General features: G+C 44.4%; 2 protein-coding genes across 13 annotated transcripts in view; both read right to left on the reverse strand.

Annotated features, from left to right (window-relative positions):
• Nucleotides 1-10,167, reverse strand: part of CHN1 (chimerin 1) — a 225,779-nt gene extending 215,612 nt beyond the window's left edge. For 4 of the 12 annotated variants that reach the window (XR_010410189.1, XR_010410190.1, XM_064586713.1 and 1 more), the window contains exons 1-2: nt 9,994-10,167; nt 415-595 (exon numbers count right to left, since the gene is read on the reverse strand). The gene's annotated coding sequence lies outside the window, so the exon portion shown is untranslated. The remainder of the gene's footprint in view (nt 1-414; nt 596-9,993) is intronic. The other 8 variants (XM_064586703.1, XM_064586701.1, XM_064586702.1 and 5 more) reach the window with 6 other exon arrangements.
• Nucleotides 10,168-10,257: 90 nt separating this feature from the next.
• The window catches only part of ATF2 (activating transcription factor 2), a 104,961-nt gene continuing 95,202 nt past the window's right edge, over nt 10,258-20,016 (reverse strand). The window contains exon 14 of the mRNA XM_064586725.1: nt 10,258-10,599. Within this exon, the coding sequence (XP_064442795.1) occupies nt 10,589-10,599 (11 nt within the window). The 3' untranslated portion in view covers nt 10,258-10,588. The remainder of the gene's footprint in view (nt 10,600-20,016) is intronic.

Genomic DNA, 20,016 nt, shown 5'->3' on the forward strand with positions numbered 1-20,016 from the left:
ATTTCACATTCTAAAAATACATGATTCTTGGGACGCCTGGGTGGCTCAGTCGTTAAGCGTCTGCCTTCAGCTCAGGTCATTAACCCCGGGGGCCTGGGATCGAGCCCCGCATCGGGCTCCCTGCTCCGCGGGAAGCCTGCTTCTCCCTCTCCCACTCCCCCTGCTTGTGCTCTGGCTCTCTCTCAAGCAAATAAATTTTAGATTCAAAGGGGGTTAACCAATTACTTGCTCAGTGAACTGCAACTTTTGAAAAGTAGCAGCAGCCACAATATGTTGGTTGCCCTTTGCCCGAAAGGCCCCATGGGCGTGGAAGAGCCATGGCTGCCCCCCAGGGCAGATTGCCCCCAGCCGGTCCCATCTTCAGGACTGTACCCAAGTGGTTAGAGTTGAGTCTACTTTCACTATTGCTTTTACCTGTGGCCACAGCCTCCGAAGAACACAGAGTCAAGCACTGGTTCTGTCTTGGTATGAAGTTAAGATGAAGCCTTGTGAATCCATCTGATTGTAGTTTTTCATTTTGGTCACTTCCCTCTCAGCCCTGGAGGCACAGAAGACAGGGTTGATGTTCAAATCTTGTCTGCAAGTACATTGCTTCCTGCGGAAAGAGTTTCCAGAATGTTTGCTCACAGAATAACCACTGGCTAGTGGAGCCCACGCTAAGTAAACACAAAGGAATTAAAATAAATCAAGGGGACCAGAATTAATTCGTTTACTCCACAGTGAAAGTGGTTTACTTTTTCTTTAAAAAAATATCTTCCTTCGCATCCTTCCTTTCCAAACACTGCTCTAACCTTTCTATGCTGCTTTTTCAAAAAAGAAAGAAAGGGCTGCCTGGGTGGCTCAGTCATTAAGCATCTGCCTTCGGCTCGGGTCATGATCCCTGGGTCCTCGGATCGAGCCCCGCATTGGGCTCCCTGCTCTGCGGGAAGCCTGCTTCTCCCTCTCCCGCTCCCCTGCTTGTGTTCCCTTTCTCCCTGTGTGTCTCTCTGTCAAATAAATAAAATCTTTTTTTTTTTAAAGATTTTTTATTTATTTATTTGAGAGAGAGAGAATGAGAGAGAGAGAGCATGAGAGGGGGGAGGGTCAGAGGGAGAAGCAGACTCCCTGCCGAGCAGGGAGCCCGATGCGGGACTGGATCCAGGGACTCCAGGATCATGACCTGAGCCGAAGGCAGTCGCTTAACCAACTGAGCCACCCAGGCGCCCAAATAAATAAAATCTTTAAAAAATAATAATAATAAAGAAAAAAGAAAAAAATTAGAAAGGGAGTATATTAAGGCTATTGTTTAAAAGCCTGTTTTTTAAAAGAATCTATTTCTTGTACATTGTAGACCAAATAGCAGTGAGAAACAGCCCATGGACACTTTGAGATAGATAGATAGATAAAAGTAAATATCTTGCAACACAGAAATTCTTAATTAAATACAGCTGTTTATCCAAATAGAGACAACAATTTAAACTTCTCAGACCTCTATTGTTGCTTTTCCTAGAAATTTTGTTTTTGTTTTGGTGCTTGTTTTTTTTTTTTTCTGATTTTTCTGATTAAAGTAATATATAATCCTTGTAAAAAAATCTGGAATATTTGGGGCGCCTGGGTGGCTCAGTTGGTTAAGCAACTGCCTTCAGCTCAGGTCGTGATCCTGGAGTCCCAGGTCAAGTCCCACATCGGGCTCCCTGCTCAGTGGGGAGTCTGCTTCTCCCTCTGACCCTCTCCCCTCTCATGCTCTCTCTCACTCTCTCTCTCTCTCAAATAAATAAATAAATAAAATCTTTTTAAAAAAAACCCTGGAATATTTGGAAAGAAAGTTATGAAAAAACTTTCTGGATTCAGAAATTGAATATAAAAAATTAAAAATGCACATTTTAGGTGGTTAGTTTTACATTTATTAAATGGGCTTGAGTTGTTTTTACTCATAAGACTTCTGACACCAAATGTGTTGGGGTTTTTCCCACATCAATTGGTTCTCCAACTCTCTAGACAACATCTAGATGTTCTACAGTTCAGCTCTGATGCTAACTCCCAGGAGTTAGCACAGACCTTACAGGACTGCCCAGCCAAAAGTCTGAGATGGTCACCCATACTTCTGACCAACCAACCAGCTATAAATTGGGGGTTCCCATGATCCCCTCCTCAGGTTTGATAATTTGGTAGAGTGGCTCACAGAACTCAGAAAAGCACTTCGCTTACTATTACGGGTTTATCATAAAACACAACTCAAGGCTAGCCAGCTAGGAGAGATGCATAGGGAAAGACATGGGGGAAGGGGCTTCCATGCCCTCTCTGTAGGGCCATCCTCCCAGCACCTTGATGTGTTCAGCAATCTGGAAGCTCTCTGAACCCATGGTTTAGGGGGTTTTATGGAGGCATGATTGATGAAATCATTGGCCATTAGTGATTGAACTCAATCTCCAGCCCCTCTTCCCTTCTCGGGGGTCAGGGATGGGGGTGGAACTGTTGGAGCTATAAGTTCCAATCCTCTAATTCTGTCTTGGTTCAACCAGCACCCATCCTGAAGCTGTCTAGCCACCCTCCCATACCAGATATCTCATGAGCATACAAAAGACACAGCGCTCTCTAGAGATTCCGAGGGTTTTAGGAGCTGTGTGTCAGAAACCAGGAACAAAAACCAAATATATATTTATTATGCCACAGTGCTCCTTTTAAAAATGTTTAAAATGACCTAACAATAGGTGCTGACTGGTTAATCTTCTTCTGAGGATCTCAAAACAACTTACAAATACCACTCCTCTGACTCTAAAAGAGTAAAATGGGTCTTCTAGTTTTTAAAAGCATACTGTTCCTTTTGAGCTTGTTGAGTTTGTACTGATCCAGTCTATGCTTAAAACTTTGTTGACCCCTTTGCTAGAAACAGACTGGATCATCAAAGAGTCTGGGTCAAGAGAAGGCCAGCATCTAAAACCATCAGCCAAATACCTGGCTGACACATTTTAATTAAAATTGTTCTGCTAATGGGCTTTCCTTTTTTGTATGGTTATAAATACCAGGCAGCTTTAACTAACTTTTCCTGGCAATTCCTGAGCCCAGGGATTCTCTAAGTGTGGCCCCGAAGGAAAGCATCAGCATCACCTGGGAACTTGTTAGAACTGCAAATTCTCAGCCCACCCCACACCTACTGAATCAGAAACTCTGGGGTGAAGCCCAGCAATCTGTGGTTTAACAAGCCCTCCAGGTGATTCTGATGATCGATAACATTTAAGGACCACGGCCTTAGGTTTCCCCGCTCCCCCCGCATTGTGAGGAATTTGCTCTGATTGAGTCACACACTCAACTCCAATCACATGTATGTCTGGACCTGGGTGGTGGTGACATAAATCTCTAAAAACTCTCCAAGGGTGAGCCAGCCCAGCAGACCTCTCCCTCAGAAGACCAACACAGGCCCCCAAATTGAATCAAGTCTACTGATTAAAGAATGCTCCAAAACATCAGCTTCTGTTGGATGTAGGACCAGGCAGGCTTCCTTCTATTTTTTTTTTCTTTTCTTAATTTTTAAAAATTTTTGACTTTTGGTGGAAAGATGGCAGAGGAGTAGGGGACCCTATTTCAACTGGTCCCCGGAATTGAGCTGGATATCTACCAGACCACTCTGAGCACCCACAAAACCAGCCTGGGATGTAAGAAGATCTGGATCTCTACAAACAGAATATCGCAGGCGGTTGGTTTTGAGGTACGAAGCAGGGTGCCGTGATTCCATGGGCAGATATTAGAGGATAAACGGCGGCGGGAGGGTGCCTGGCCGTGGGGATCCTACACCGCCGGTGAGTGACAGCCTTGCGCGCTGGGGACGGGCACAGACTCGCAGACCCGTAGCGGAGGGAAAGGACTTTAGGGCAGCCCCCGGGTCGGAAACCTGGAGCCGTGGGGTCACATGCGTGAACTGGGAGCGGCTGGCGGTTTTAGAAGCATATAGGCCAGAGACGTGCCCCGACCTGGAGGCAGGACTGGGGGCGCCGCGGAGGGGCGCACAACCCAGGACGCTGCAGTTTATAGCAGCACGGACAGAAACGGACAGAAACGGAGACAGTGTGGCCTGGAGAGCTCACTGAAGAACAGACTGCGGTCTCTCTGCTCTGAGGCAGAGGGTTGGAAACGGTCTCTTCTGCTCTGGCTCGCGGAAGAGACGCGGAAAGGCGCCAAAGAACAAAAGCCCCAAAAACTGATTCCCGCTGAGCCCATCCCCTGCTACAGGGGGGCAGGGCAACTCCGCCCAAACAGGGTTGCCTGAGTAACAGCCGGGCAGGCCCCTCCCCCAGAAGAAAGGCTGGGAAAATAAGAGGCCAGCAACCCTAAGGTCCCAAGAAAACAGGTACATCTTGCTTGGGTTCTGATCAATAATTTGGACTCTGTACATTCCCTCAAACACCCATCAACAGAATGACTAGGAGGAGGAGCCCCCAAAACAGGAAAGACTCAGAGATTATGACTTATGCTGCAGATTTACAAATGGATGCAGACATAACCAAGATGTCGGAGATGGAATTCAGGCTAGCAATTGTGAAGACAATGGCTAGAATGGAGAAATCAATGGCAACATAGAGTCTTTAAGGGCAGAAATGAAAGGTGAATTGGCAGAACTTAAAAATGCTATCAATGAGATCCAATCCAATCTAGATAATCTAACAGCTAGGGTAACTGAGGCAGAAAAGCGAATAAGCGACCTGGAAGACAATATAATAGATAAAAAGGGAAAAGAGGAGGCCAGGGAAAAACAACTCAGAATCCATGAAAATAGAATCAGAGAAATAAGTGACACCATGAAGCGTTCCAATGTCAGAATAATTGGAATCCCGGAGGGAGTGGAGAAAGAGAGAGGACTAGAAGATGTATTTGAGCAATTTGTAGCTGAGAACTTCCCTAATCTGGGGAATGAAACAAACATTCGAGTCCTAGAGGCAGAGAGGACCCCTCCTAAGATCAAGGAAAACAGGCCAACACCCCGGCATGTAATAGTAAAACTTGCAAATCTTAGAACCAAGGAAACCATCTTAAGGGCAGTTAGGGGGAAGAGATTCCTTACGTACAGAGGGAGGAACATCAGAATAACGTCAGACCTATCCACAGAGACCTGGCAAGCCAGAAAGGCCTGGCAAGACATATTCAGGGTACTAAATGAGAAGAACATGCAGCCAAGAATACTTTCTCTGGCAAGGCTCTCATTTAGAATGGATGGAGAGATGCAGAGCTTCCAAGACCAGCAGAAACTGAAAGAATATGTGACCACTAAGCTGGCCCTGCAAGAAATATTAAGGGGGATTCTATAAAAGGAGAAAGACCCCAAGAGTGATATACAACAGAAATTTACAGGGACAATCTATAAAACCAACGTCTTCACAGGCAACATGATGACAATTAATTCATATCTTTCAATAATCACTCTCAACGTGAATGGCCTAAATGCTCCCATAAAATGGCACAGGGTTGCGGATTGGATAAAAAGACAGGACCCATCCATATGCTGTCTACAAGAGACTCATTTTGAACCTAAAGATACATCCAGACTGAAAGTGAAGGGATAGAGATCCATCTTCCATGCCAGCGGACCTCAAAAGAAAGCTGGGGTAGCAATTCCTATATCAGACAAATTAGATTTTAAACTAAAGTCTGTAATTAGACACAGAAGGACACTATATCATTCTTAAAGGGTCTATCCAACAAGAAGATCTAACAATTGTAAATATCTATGCCCCCAACATGGGAGCAGCCATCTACATAAGCCAACTGTTAACCAAAATAAAGAGTCACATTGATAACAATATGTTAATTGTAGGAGACCTCAATACTCCACTCTCAGCAATGGACAGATCATCTAAGCAGAAAATCAACAAGGAAACAAGAGCTTTGAATGATACATTGGATCAGATGGACCTCAGATATTTACAGAACATTCCACCCTAAAACAACAGAATACTCATTCTTCTCAAGCACACATGGAACTTTCTCCAGAATAGACCATATACTGGGTCACAAATCAGGTCTCAACCGATACCAAAAGATTGAGATTATTCCCTGCATATTCTCAGACCACAATGCTCTAAAACTGGAACTAAATCACAAGAAAAAATTTGGCAGAAATTCAAACACTTGGAAGCTAAAGACCACTCTGCTCAAGAATGTTTGGGTCAACCAGGAAATCAAAGAAGAACATAAACAATTCATGGAAATCAATGAGAACGAAAATACATCGGTCCAAAACCTATGGGATACTGCAAAGGCGGTCCTAGGGGGGAAATACATAGCCTTCCAAGCCTCACTCAAAAAAAAGAGAAAAATCCCGAATTCACTAACTAACTCTACACCTTAAAGAACTAGAGAAAAAGCAACAAACGATGCCTAAGCCATGCATTAGAAGAGAAATAATTAAAATTAGAGCAGAAATCAATGAATTAGAAACCAGAAACACAGTAGATCAGATCAATGAAACTATAAGTTGGTTCTTTGAAAGAATTAATAAGATTGATAAACCACTGGCCAGACTTATCCAAAAGAAAAGAGAAAAGACCCAAATTAATAAAATTATGAATGAAAGGGGAGAGATCATGACTAACACCAAGGAAATAGAAACAATTATTAGAAATTGTTATCAACAACTATATGCCAATAAACTGAGCAATCTGGATGAAATGGAGGCCTTCCTGGAAACCTATAAGCTGCCAAGACTGAAACAGGAAGAAATTGACAACCTGAATAGGCCAATAACCAGTAACGAGATTGAAGCAGTGATCAGAAACCTCCCAAAAAACAAGAGTCCAGGGCCTGATGGATTCCCTGGGGAATTCTACCAAACATTCAAGGAAGAACTAATACCTATTCTACTGAAGCTGTTTCAAGAAATAGAAACAGAAGGAAAACTTCCAAACTCATTCTATGAGGCCAGCATTACCTTAATCCCCAAACCAGGCAAAGACCCCATCAAAAAGGAGAATTTCAGACCGATATCCCTGATGAATATGAATTCCAAAATCCTCAACAAAATCCTAGCTAATAGGATCTAACAATACATTAAAAGGATCATCCACCACGACCAAGTGGGATTTATTCCCAGGATGCATGCGTGGTTCAACATTCGCAAATAACACATTGATAAGAGGATGGAGAAGAACCATATGGTCCTCTCAATTGATGCAGAAGAAGCATTTGACAAAATACAACATCCTTTCCTGACTAAAACTCTTCAGAGTATAGGGATAGAGGGAACATTCCTCAAGTTCATAAAATCCATCTATGAAAAACCCACAGTGAATATCATCCTCAATGGGGAAAAGCTGAGAGCCTTTCCCTTAAGATCAGGAACACGTCAAGGATGCCCACTCTTGCCACTATTGTTCAACATAGTACTAGAAGTCCTAGCAACAGCAATCAGACAACAAAAAGAAATAAAAGGTATTCAAACTGGCAAAGAAGAAGTCAAACTCTCTCTTTTCGCAGACGACATGATACTTTATGTGGAAAACCCGAAAGACTCCACCCCCAAATTACTAGAACTCATCCAGCAATTCAGTAATGTGGCAGGATACAAAATCAATGCACAGAAATCAGTTGCTTTCCTATACACTAACAACGCAACTGTAGAAAGAGAAATTAGAGAAATGATTCCATTTACAATAGCACCAAAAACCATAAGATACCTCGGAATAAACCTAACCAAAGAGGTAAAGGATCTATACTGTAGGAACTACAGAACACTCATGAAAGAAATTGAAGAAGACACAAAAAGATGGAAAAATATTCCATGCTCATGGATTGGAAGAATAAACATTGTTAAAATGTCTATGCTACCCAGAGCAATCTATACCTTCAATGCCATCCCAATCAAAATTCCAAAGACATTTTTCAAAGTGCTGGAACAAACAATCCTAAAATTTGTATGGAATCAGAAAAGACCCTGAATCGCCAAGGAAATGTTGAAAAAGAAAAACAAAGCTGGGGGCATCACGTTGCCCGATTTCAAGCTATATTACAAAGCTATGATCACCAAGACAGCATGGTACTGGCACAAAAACAGACATATAGACCAATGGAACAGAATGGAGAACCCAGATATGGGCCCTCCACTCTGTGGTCAAATAATCTTTGACAAAGCAGGAAAAAACATGCAATGGAAAAAAGACAGTCTCTTCAATAAATGGTGCTGGGAAAATTGGACAGCCACATGCAGAAGAATGAAACTCGACCATTCTCTAACACCATTCGCAAAGATAAACTCAAAGTGGATGAAAGACCTCAATGTGAGACAGGAATCCATCCAAATCCTAGAGGAGAACATAGGCAGTAACCTCTTTGACATCACCCACAGCAACTTCTTTCAAGATACATCTCCAAAAGCTAGTGAAACAAAAGCAAAAATGAACTTTTGGGACTTCATCAAGATAAAAAGCTTCTGCACAGCAAAGGAAACAGTCAACAAAACAAAGAGGCAACCCACAGAATGGGAGAAGATATTTGCAAATGACACTACGGATAAAGGGCTGGTATCCAAGATCTATAAAGAACTTCTCAAACTCAACACCCAAAAAACAAATAATCAAGTCAGAAAGTGGGCAGAAGATATAAAAGACACTTCTCTGAAGAAGACATACAAATGGCTAACAGACACATGAAAAAATGTTCATCATCATTAGCCATCAGGGAAATCCAAATCAAAACCACACTGAGATACCACCTTACACCAGTTAGAATGGCAAAAATGGACAGGGAGAGAAACAACAAATGTTGGAGAGGTTGTGGAGAAAGGAGAACCCTCTTTACACTGTTGGTGGGAATGCAAGTTGGTACAGCCACTTTGGAAAACAGTGTGGAGGTTCCTCAAAAATTTAAAAATAGAGCTACCCTATGACCCAGCAATTGCACTACTGGGTATTTACCCCAAAGACACAGAAGTAGTGAAAAGAAGGCCCATATGCACCCCAATGTTCATAGCAGCAATGTCCGCAATAGCCAAACTGTGGAAAGAGCCAAGATGCCCTTCAACAGATGAATGGATAAAGAAGATGTGGTCCCTCTATACAATGGAATATTACTCAACCATCAGAAAGGATGAATACCCAACTTTTACATCAACATGGATGGGACTGGAGGAGATTATGCTAAGTGAAGTAAGTCAAGCAGAGAAAGTCAATTATCATATAGTTTCACTTATTTGTGGAACATAAGGAATAACATGGAGGACATTAGGAGAAGGAAGGGAAAAATGGGCAGGGGGAATTGGAGGGAGAGATGAACCATGAGAGACTATGGACCTGAGAAACAAACAGGGTTTTAGAGGGGAGGGGGGAGGGGGAATTGGTTAGCCCGGTGATGGGTATTAAGGAGGGCACATACTGCATGGAGCACTGGGTGTCATACGAAAACAATGGATCGTGGATCACCACATCAAAAACCAATGTATTGTATGGTGACTAACATAACATAATAAAATTAAAAAACAAAACAAAAAAAAAACAAAAAAAACCTCTCCAAGCTCTACACTGAAGATCTATCCATTTCACTTGATTGAATCAAATCTCAATTAAAAAAAAAATCACAGTCAAACTGTATTTCTAAGAAAGCTGGTTGGGGCTGGGCTTGTCCCTGTGAATGAGGGTCGTGAGCCCCAAGGACCTCGGCCACAGTAGCACTGTTCTCTAACTTGGTCATGGTGGGCCATTCCACGGCACTGACAGCCAAGGAGGTCTGTGTGCCGCAACCTCGAAGGAGTTTACTGACGTCATTTAGCGGTGAGTTAGTCCCCAGGCAATGGCCTCAACTTGTTCAGTGTCATCGTGGGTATGCCTCCCAGAAGTGAGCCACAAACACAGGAAGCCCTCATGTGAGGATACCTGGCAGCAGGTAAGAGTGAGTAGCGGTCCCTCGAGCTGCAGAAGAGAAAGAAGAGAAACCCAGGAAGCAGTGATAAACCCCAGCTGATCTGGGCTGCACATACAAGCCTTGGGCAAGAGAGAAGCCGTGGCCATGAGTCACACAAGAAGCAGAACAGACCTGCCGACGCAACCTCTCCTGCTGGCACAGTCCTCGAGGAGCTGAGAAAGGAGGAGGAGGGAAGCAGGGGTCACGAAGTGTCCCGCAGGGCCACGGCCCCTGGCAGGCATCCGTCCCCTGTTCCGGCTGCAAGCGTGAGACGCAGAGCCCCGGGAGCCCCGGCATCAATTCTGCGCCCAGTCTCAGAACCACAGAAATCCTCCGCCTCGCCCTGGGTTCCTTGTGTGTCCTGAAATGGAAAAACAAAACAAAACAAAACAAACCAAAAACACCCTGCTCCCAGCCTCCCAGCCCGACCCACCAAGAACTGCCTTCTTGATTAACCGCCCCCCCAGTCTCATTTGGGGAATCCTTGCTACACTTGCCGCTGGGCCCACTTCGGCTAATCCCCGCATGGCTGGGAAATGCGAGCCTCGCGCCCTGAATGTTCAGTGAAAAGAACGGTTGCAGAAAAACTGAACAGCAGGTGGACCCAGAGTCCAAACTCTGCTGTGCTTCTGAGCAGCCCCCTGCGTGCGCCTCTCCCGGCCAGCCTCCAGCCTCCCCCTGCCTTCCTTCTGCATCCCTGATCTGGTTCCGAGCCTCTTGAGTTGCATCAATCGTCACCTGGTCGAAATAGAAACAAATGTAAACGCAACTAATGAATCGTTGAACACTACATCAAAAACTAATGATGTACTATATGTAGGCTAACTGAAAACATAATAAAATGATAATTAAAAATTTAAAAAAAACAAAACAAATTCCCTGTATTTCCCAGACCATTTCAGCCTGGGAAGCAGGTCGCTGAGGCAGTTCAGGCCCCAGCTCCCACTCAGCTTTGTTTCTGATGCTTCGATTGCACCACTTTCGCTGTGGTGGATGCTTGTGAGTTCCGTTGGCTACCCAGCATCCAAACTTTCTATGTTGGGTGAGTCTTTCATTGTCTCAAGTGTTGGTGGGAAAAGGCCTCCTTCTTGCTACAGAACCTGAAGTAGACAGGGAGCCCCTCCCTCCATGCCCTGCGAGTTAGCATGGGCAGCTGGGGACCTGGCCTCAAGCAACCAGATGCTGCCACCTTCGCCTTTAACTCTTGAGCAATAATGCAAAGATGAAGGGACCACTGAGAAATTATTCACCGGGACAATAAGGCACTGTGCTAAAGTGTGACCTTGGCAGCTCACTAGTCAGGACCAGTTTCTCTTCCTGGTCTCCTCTGGCCACTTTAGTGCTTGCTGTTCACTCCTCCCTTCTGTGAGACTTGGGTTCCTTTTCCCAGATCCCCCAAACTCTCCCAGGACACCCCCCGCCCCCGGCAGCCATTGCTTTACCTACTGTTGAACAGAAATGAGGCCATCACTGAAGTAATCACTGCCAAAGGGCCTGGGATTACAGTGATTGCTTTGGGTAGGGGCCAGAGTTCCATGAAGCACACAGGGGCCTGATTCCCGAGCAAAGGCAGGACTCAATGGACAGAGAAGAGGGGTGGGGTGCTGGTGGGCAGACAACCATGGTTTCACTACCTGAGGCTCTATTCCTTGGGACTTGCTCAGCATGCTGGGCTTGGCATCGTTCTACTCACTCATGTTCCTTTGGGTCTTGAGGAATACACACACACAGTTTACTTACACTGATGAAAAATTGCCCAGAACATAGGCTAGAAGAGGGACCTAGGGCTTTAGGGAAGAACTCAGTGAACACTGAGAGGAGCCAGTTCCTGGTACCTTCACCTGAGCTGTTTGATTATATCCAGAAATACTCAACAAAGACACACTCTCACAACCCATGCTCCAAATTAATGAGTTTTTAAACTGTATTTCTTAATACCCAAAAAGTATTCTTGATCTCCAATCTTTCAAACAAAGAATAAAATGAGGAAAAAGCAAATTTAATACGAGCAGCAGTGGTGAGAATCCCACCCCAACGATGTCCAGCACCATTGGCCACAAGCCTTCCTGTGATGGTCACTGCAAGGGACAAAGCAGAAAAACAAAGACAGCTCCAGAGGACATGTGATATGGGGACTTTTCCATGACCTGATAGTCCATTCCTACAATTCTTATTTCACTCTCGCCTAAATTCCCCTCTCCTGAGCACCAGTCTCTGCTAAGTTTCTAGCTTTCTTTGGCATGAGTGTTCCATCTTTCAGGGGATACGACTTCCTCCATCTTGCTCGCCCCAAGTGACATTTTGGCTCAGGGCAAACCTCAAATTTCATAATGGCAATGAGGAAGGATGGCCCAGTCCCTAAGCTGTCATCCTGTCTTTGTTGATATCCCCTGAGGTCTTATCTCTCTTGTGGGCTGGAGCCCCTGGCTTGTGCCAGTGTCCACGGACTTGTGCTGCTGACATTGGTGACTCTCGCCTCCCATTGTCCTGACCCTACCTCTTTTCCAGGCTCTCAAGTCTCTCAGACCTCCTAGCTGCATTGCTTGTTTTGTTCTAGAGGGTCTGGGCCCCTGTGAAGCCTCCCTGGGGCACATCCATGCAAACAGTCCTCTCATCCACTGCTAATCCACTTCCTGAGATCTTGTTGCTCTGGCACCATCCTAAACACAGCCATCTCTAGAAGGCTTGCAACTGTGTTTGCCGTGCCCTGGAAAGCAGTTCAAGCCCATCTGCTCTGAGTTTCTCCAAACCTATCTGCTGGTCATCATCACTCCCTTACATCAGGATGTTGACCTCAAAGTGGGGGTCAAGGAACAGACCCTCACATGTGTTGAGTACTCACTGCCCCCCCAAATCTCTCCAAGCTCCTTCCCAACCCAGAAAACATGACCTGTATGTCTCATTCTGCAGTTGCTCTTCTCAGTGCCTCTTCGTATGTTCCGTGATTAATTCCCCAGCTTCATTCTCAGTGTTTGGAGGCATCACAAAAATCCTTGTCTCATTCAAGTGCTTTATTCTTGCAGTGGAAAGCCAGGCCTCTCACTACTACCTTTTCTGCATCAGGCTCTAAAATGTCTGTTTTGAAAGTCAAAATTGAGCTCTAACTTCTTTGTTCTAAACTGGATCCATCATTCCTCTGTAGGGCACGCACTTAGAAAACTACTCTGCTTGACGGTTGGGGGAGAGGGCTAGGGTAAAGAAATGAAAAGCGTATAATTTAATATTAAACATTACCCCATTACCAAATCTCAGCTCTGTTCCTTTCTAACTGTGTGACCTTGGGAAAATTATTTATCTGCCTAGAGCCTTGGTTATAATTTGAAAAAGAGAAAATCAATAGAACTTTATTCATGAATTTGTGGTGGGAATGAAATGAGATCATTCATTTAAAGTGCTCAGTGTAATCCGTAGCATAGAGCGCTTGTTTTTGTGTGCGCGCGCACACACACACACACACACACACACCTCTCAATTCCATTTTGTGGCCAAGCAGAGTATCAATGACCATTTAAGAGAATGTACTATATATGTGGAACAACAATGAGGTGGTTGTCTATGTGAAAAGTACTAACAGGTTGCAGACTCCTTCAGTCCACCAGTAAAGTAGGCCACGGGAGTGGATTCAACACCCAGGAAAATGTACGGAAGAGTTGAAGGCCATCTCCAAGGCACACCAGTGTTCAAAGGGGGAGCAAGAGGAAGAGTAAACTTTGAGATAACAGGGGTGAGGGAAAGCAGGGGAGTGTGACATGAGAGAAGTCAAGGCACGAAATCCCTCCAGTAAGGAAGGAATGACCACTTGAGCAAATGCTCCAGAGAGGCCTCGCGAGCCCAGATTCCACCTGGCTAAGAAGTGAGGGCAGGTGAAGCATTGGGGGCAGCAAGTGCCGACAACCTGTAAAGAAGGAAAATAGGGCTAACGACATTTGTCGGCCCTTAGGGTGGGAGAAACATCCCATCCTCACAGAGCCGGAGCCTGAGGAGTCAGCGGGGAGAGAACTGGAGAGGGCAGAGGGAGGACCATCCTGAGATGGCCTGAGGAGAGATGCCCAGATTCAGATGGGAGCATGAGGTTGGCACTCTGACAGCGAGAGGGAAGGAGACAAAGTGGGTCCAGTTGTTCCTAAGTATGTAGAGTCAGTGGCGGGAAGTTGGGTGCTGTCCCAGCTGCTGGCGTCTCTTTTCTCTGTGAAGTCAGAGGCAGGGCCGTCTCTTTCAGAGAGATGGCACATAGATAAAGAGCTGGAGAAGGGTGGAGGTGACATGGGGGCGGGGGGTTCACCTTCACAGAGAAGGTGAACCACAGGGCTCACTGGTCTATCTAAGGAGGCAAACTATCATCACATGCTAGCTTTGAAAAATGAAAAATTTGAAATGTGGGAAGGATATTTTTCGGGGCTTCGAAGTCCAGACTGTATCTACCCCATTGGCTATAAACACTATATTGGAACACATGCATAGAGAGAGTTCCATGATACTTGGTGTGACAGGATTTTATCTGCCCAGCTTTTTATGGTCCTAAGCCTTCCCCAAACCCCAACTATGTAAGCTCTTTAATGTTTTAATATTAAACTAAAGTTGCTTGGTAAAAAAAACAAAAACAAAAAACAAACCGAGAGTGAAGGGATTCCAAATTTACTACAAGAAACTTAGGTTCTCTTGACTTTCAAAATATGTCCATCTACCACTAGGTGGTGTTTTGTTCAGTTAATTCAAAAGTAAAATTTTCATTTGATTCCTTTCAGAAGGAAAATGTACTGAAAAGTAAACATGCTACCAGCTGCATTTCAGTCCTAATATTTACTTTCCAACTAACTCCAATTTTCTAGACTAGCTATGGAATAAATGAAAAGTGTGCTTTCCTTAAGTGTTGCACACTGTTCCATTGTCTTTAAAGGGGATGGAAATGAGTAGGTCTCTCTTTTTCTTCCCTCGAAAGGACCCAGGGAATGGCACGATGCGGGAGGCAAGCCCTCTGTGGAAAAGCATGAATGTTGCCTGACTGAGAGATCAGTTTGTGTTTACAGTTCTTATACCCTTCTTAAAATAAAAATTTTGTATTTAAAAAATCAAATTCCCTTTTAAATGAAAAATATTGACTCGTTTTACCTCCTTATTTAAAAGTGCCTTCCTAAGGTAGACATACTGAGTCTGCGGGCAAATTCATTACTTCATTAAAACAGGGCGCCTGGGTGGTTTTAGTCAGTTAAGCATTCTGCTCCTGGTTTCGGCTCAGGTCATGGTCTCAGGGTCCTGGGATGGAGCCCCATGTCGGCTTCCCCCTCAGCGTGGAGTCTGCTTGGGATTCTCTCTCTCCATCTTTCTGCCCCTCCCCTCACCCCCGCGAGCGCTCTCTCTCTCTCAAATAAATAAATCTTAAAAAAAAAAAAAAACCAACCCAACTTTATTAGAAACCAAAATTATGGACCTCTTATGAAAGTACTTCCAGCTAGAAGAACTGTTTAAGTAAAATACATTTTTCTCTCAAATTAGAAATGGCAAAATAGGATTTTATGTATGAACCCAAAGACTTCCTTTCCCTGTGTGTCCAACCTGGGTTGGAACCCGAAGTCTGCTACTTACCACCTCCATGACCTTGGACAAGCCTCTCCCACTCTAAACCAAGGCTCTTCTGCCCATAATGCCAATATCTGTCTCCCAAGACTGTTAAGGGTGAACAGATTTTTTTTTTAATGTTGTGAAGTTTTTGGTACAGAATGCTTGATAAATAGCAGATATTAAGTACAAGCGCATTTTTTCTTTAGAATCATTGATACTTCTGCTTGAAAATGCTACATAACATACAGGAGCTGTGTAGGCGCTCTAGTTCGCTTCCCCCCATCTGTCTGGTTCGGGTGTAGATCAGACCCACAGGTGAGGCTCCATTCCTTCTCCACTGTCCTAAGAACTCCCAACACTTTCACCATTTTGTGATGCTCTTTGACTTTGCTGAGGAGTGGGGGTGACATGGGCAGCGACCCCATAACTTCCCACAGACTCCAGCCATCTTTACTGCCTCCCAAAGCCTGTTCCCTTCCTGAATGAGCGCCATTATCTGTCATCATGTCATTCAACTCCCCCGCTCTCATGGGGAGCACCCATGACAGCTCAGTCTGCTTTCCCCGGTCCCTTCTAGACTTTCATGAAACAAAATCATCTGATCTTATGACCCCTGGGGAGACAAACAGGCTCCGCAAAGTCCTGAAACCACCCGTCGTATTCCACGTTTATGCTAACTCCTCAGCTCATCTCACCCACAACGCCGCCCCAGGATCCCACAGCAGACGTTGGAGGCGTGCGCAGTGTGGGAGGCGCGGACAAGAAACAAGCCAACTCTGAGGACTTTGAGAACCGGACGTTTCCCCCAGGGCTCTACCCCAAGCCCCAGCTTGCCGGACTTGGGGCTTTCCCTCCAATGTACCCAAACCTACTTTTACACAGTTTAAAGAGCTCTTCTAAATCAATGATTAAATACATCACCCCCCTCCCCTGGCTGCCCAGATGAGCAAAGAACAACATCTGGCTATCGGAGAAGCCCCGGCCCAGGGCTGTGCACACTTTGCCTGGGCCCCTTCCTCTTGTAGCGGGAGGCGGGCTGGTGATGAGGTCCTGGGCCTGGAGCCTCTTTGGCGAGGGTGATGGCAGGTGACTGCAGACCCAGAGCACGCGGGCCCAGCCGACTGCCTATGGCAACAGCATCTGGTTACAGAGTCCAAAGAGAGCTCAAGCGGATGCGAGAGCTAGGAGGCCACGAGGACTCTCAGAAGGTCGCCGGCCACTTCGGCCTGCTGGTGCAGGGCTGGGTCCGCAGGCTGCCCTCCCTGTACACCAGGCCTTCTGACTGTAAGGTATATTAAAAGTCTGCTATATAGGGGTGCCTGGGTGGCTCAGTTGGTTAAGCGACTGCCTTCGGCTCAGGTCATCATCCTGGAGTCCCGGGATCGAGTCCCGCATCGGGCTCTCCGCTCGGCGGGGGGTCTGCTTCTCCCTCTGACCCTCCCCCCTCTCATGCTCTCTCTCTCTCATTCTCTCTCTCAAATAAATAAATAAAATCTTTAAAAAAAGAATAATGATGCTGGGACAACAGGCATCAATGGGGACTGTCCTGGGCAGACCAGGATGTGGTTCACCCTACCCCCGGGCCATGGCAGGGATGCCACCACTTGGAATGCCTTCTGAAGGCTGTCCAAGTGGATTTTGGGAAGGTTGAGCTAACTGCACACAGACATACTATCAATGAGAGATTAGGTTTCAGGAGTCTGCCATTAGTCAGACTTCCAGCAGTGGAAACGTGCTGGATGTCAGGTTGAGTCCCATAACTGCTAATGTTCCCAGTTTTCACGTCTGTAAATAGAGGTTGATCATCTGGAAGTCCCTTCCAGTTCCGAGCCTCTGATCCTGTCTCAGCCTCCCTGATCCAAGCAATGGTCTCCATCCTCACTTTAAAGCCGTGAATGTGGAAGACGAGGTTTTTCATCCTTTCTCTGTCAGTTTAGCTGCTCTTCTACCAGCATTAGTTGCCAAACCCTAGAGGTAGATTTTTAGAGTGCCAGCAGGATCCCCTTATCTAGCCTACTTTTGGAGTATCAGTGAAATCGTGCCACATACTAAGAATCTTCTTTAAATAATGCTTTTCTTGGGCGCCTGGGTGGCTCAGTCGGTTAAGCGACTGCCTTCGGCTCAGGTCATGATCCTGGAGTCCCGGGATCGAGTCCCGCATCGGGCTCCCTGCTTGGCGGGGAGTCTGCTTCTCCCTCTGACCCTCCCCTGTCTCATGCTCTCTCTCTCTATCTCATTCTCTCTCTCAAATAAATAAATAAAATCTTAAAAAAAAAAAAAGTCTGCTATATAATGTCAGGTGAGCTCCAAAGGACACTTAACTTCAAATCCAACTCTCTGCTGTGGGAATCTTCTTTATTTATGGCACTCTTCTTGCTTTATAGCTCTGCTATGTATTAAAATATTTCAAATACTGGGGCGCGTGGGTGGCTCAGTCGGTTAAGCGTCCAACTCTTGATTTCAGCTCAGGTCATGATCTCAGGATTGTGAGATTGAGCCCTGCCTTGGGTTCACGCTGGGGGCGGAGCTTAAGATCCTTTCTCTCCTTTTCCCTCTGCCCCTTCCCCCCGCTGCACACTCTAAAAAAAAAAATTCAAATATTATATATCTATTTTTATCTACAGGGAAGAGATAGGGTTGCATTCCACATTATCTCTATCTGCCATCCTGAAGTTCTCCCCAACAATAGCAAAGAATTCCAAAATTTAAAAAAAAGTTAAATTATTGGGAAAGCAGATGCACTGGTTTTCTTTTCTTTGAAAATATATTTATTTCATCTTACCCTATGCATCTTTTTACATGGTTATAATTAGAACATAAATCATGATTTTAATGCTTGTTTAATATTCATTGCGTTCCCACACAATGCTTTTGTAGTGAATTTCTTAGTAGTTTCTGCTTGTTCATCAAGTAGAACATAAATATAATCTAATTTACAGTTAGATCTGATCTTAAGATCTTGAAATTATTTTAAAAAATTCCTAACTACAGCTCTCCTTCTAAATGCAATTTTTCTAATAGACCTTCCATTTAGGAAGATACAAGTTGTTCTTCTAAGTTTTAGAAAGAAGTACTATATTTTGAGGCGAGTCGCTTACACTGGGTCTATTTTGGTTTGTCTTGAAGGAGTATGATGTACTACTGGATTGGTTACCTTTCCTCTGTCCAAAGGAGTATTTATATTTCACTCAAATGAAAGAGTGGACCTCAGAATCATGATGAATGTGAGAGAAACTGGTCCACAATGGCATTTTAGGGCATCAAATCAGTGCCCATTTATTTCAAACACTAGTCAACCAAATCTGCTCTTGCCATAAATATTTGCAATTACTTAAGATTACCGAATAGCCTCATGAGAAGTAACATAAGGGTCCAGGAATTTGGTCACGGTGTTTGAGTGACCTCAGGCCTACAACTCTAAAAAACTGAATTCTGCAAATAAGCAGTGAGTTTGGAAGAGGGTATGAAGCCTCGGGTGGGATTACAGGCCCAGCCAACACTTTAATTTCAGCCTGTGAGACTTGAAACAGAGAAGCCGGGCCTGTGTCATGCCCAGACTTCAGGCCTAAAAACCTGAGATAACAAATAGGTATTGTTGTAAGCTGATAAGTCTGTGGTAGTTTGTTGTACAAATAGAAAATGAATGCATCTTTTACCCAGGGATTTTTGTTTTATTGAGTTATCATTGACATTTAACATGGTATTAGTTCCAGGTGTACAACATAATGATTTAATATTTGTACATATCGTAAAATAATCACCACAGTAAGTCTAGTTAACATCCATCACCATACAGAGTTATAACAATCTTTTCTTAGGATAAGCACTTTTAATATTTATTCCCTTAGCAACTTTCATATATGCAGTACAGTATCATTAACTATAGTCATCATGCTGTACATTATATCCCCACTGGATTGGAAGTTTGTACATTTTGACCCCTTGCACCCATTTTGACCATCTCCCCACATGCCTCCCTCTAGCAACCATCAATCTGTTTTCTGTATCTACGAGCTCAGGGTTTTTTGTTTTTATTTTTTAAGATTCCACATAAAAGTGAGATCATAACACTATTTGTCTAGCTCTGACTTATTTCATTTAGCAGAATGCCCTCAAGGTTCATCCATGTTGTCACAAATGGCAAGATTTTCTTCATTTTTTATAGTACTCCATTGGATGTATATACACATTCATCCATCTATGAACACTTAGGCTGTCTCCATTATACTGGCTATTCTAAGTAGCTGTAATGAACATGAGGGTGCATATAATTTTTCAAGTTAGTGTTTTGATTATCTTTGGATTAATACCAAGAAGAGGTATTGTTGATCATATGGTATCTCTAAATTTTTTTGAGGAACCCCCATACTGTTCTCCACAATGGCCACACCAATGTACATTCCCAACAGTGCACAAGGGTTCCCTTTTCTCCACATTATCAACACCTATTACTTTTTGATAATAGCCACTCTAAAGTGATATCTCATTGTGGTTTTAATTTGCATTTCCTTGATGATTTGTGGTAGTGGCCATCTGTATGTCTTCTTTGAAAAAATGTCTATTTGGTTCCTCTGCCATTTTTATATCAGATTTTGG

This window comes from Mirounga angustirostris, unplaced genomic scaffold, assembly GCF_029215605.1.
Source record: "Mirounga angustirostris isolate CCGP_5_RB_7025 unplaced genomic scaffold, mMirAng1.0.hap1 SCAF_3, whole genome shotgun sequence".
In the NCBI taxonomy this organism is placed as follows: domain Eukaryota; kingdom Metazoa; phylum Chordata; class Mammalia; order Carnivora; family Phocidae; genus Mirounga; species Mirounga angustirostris.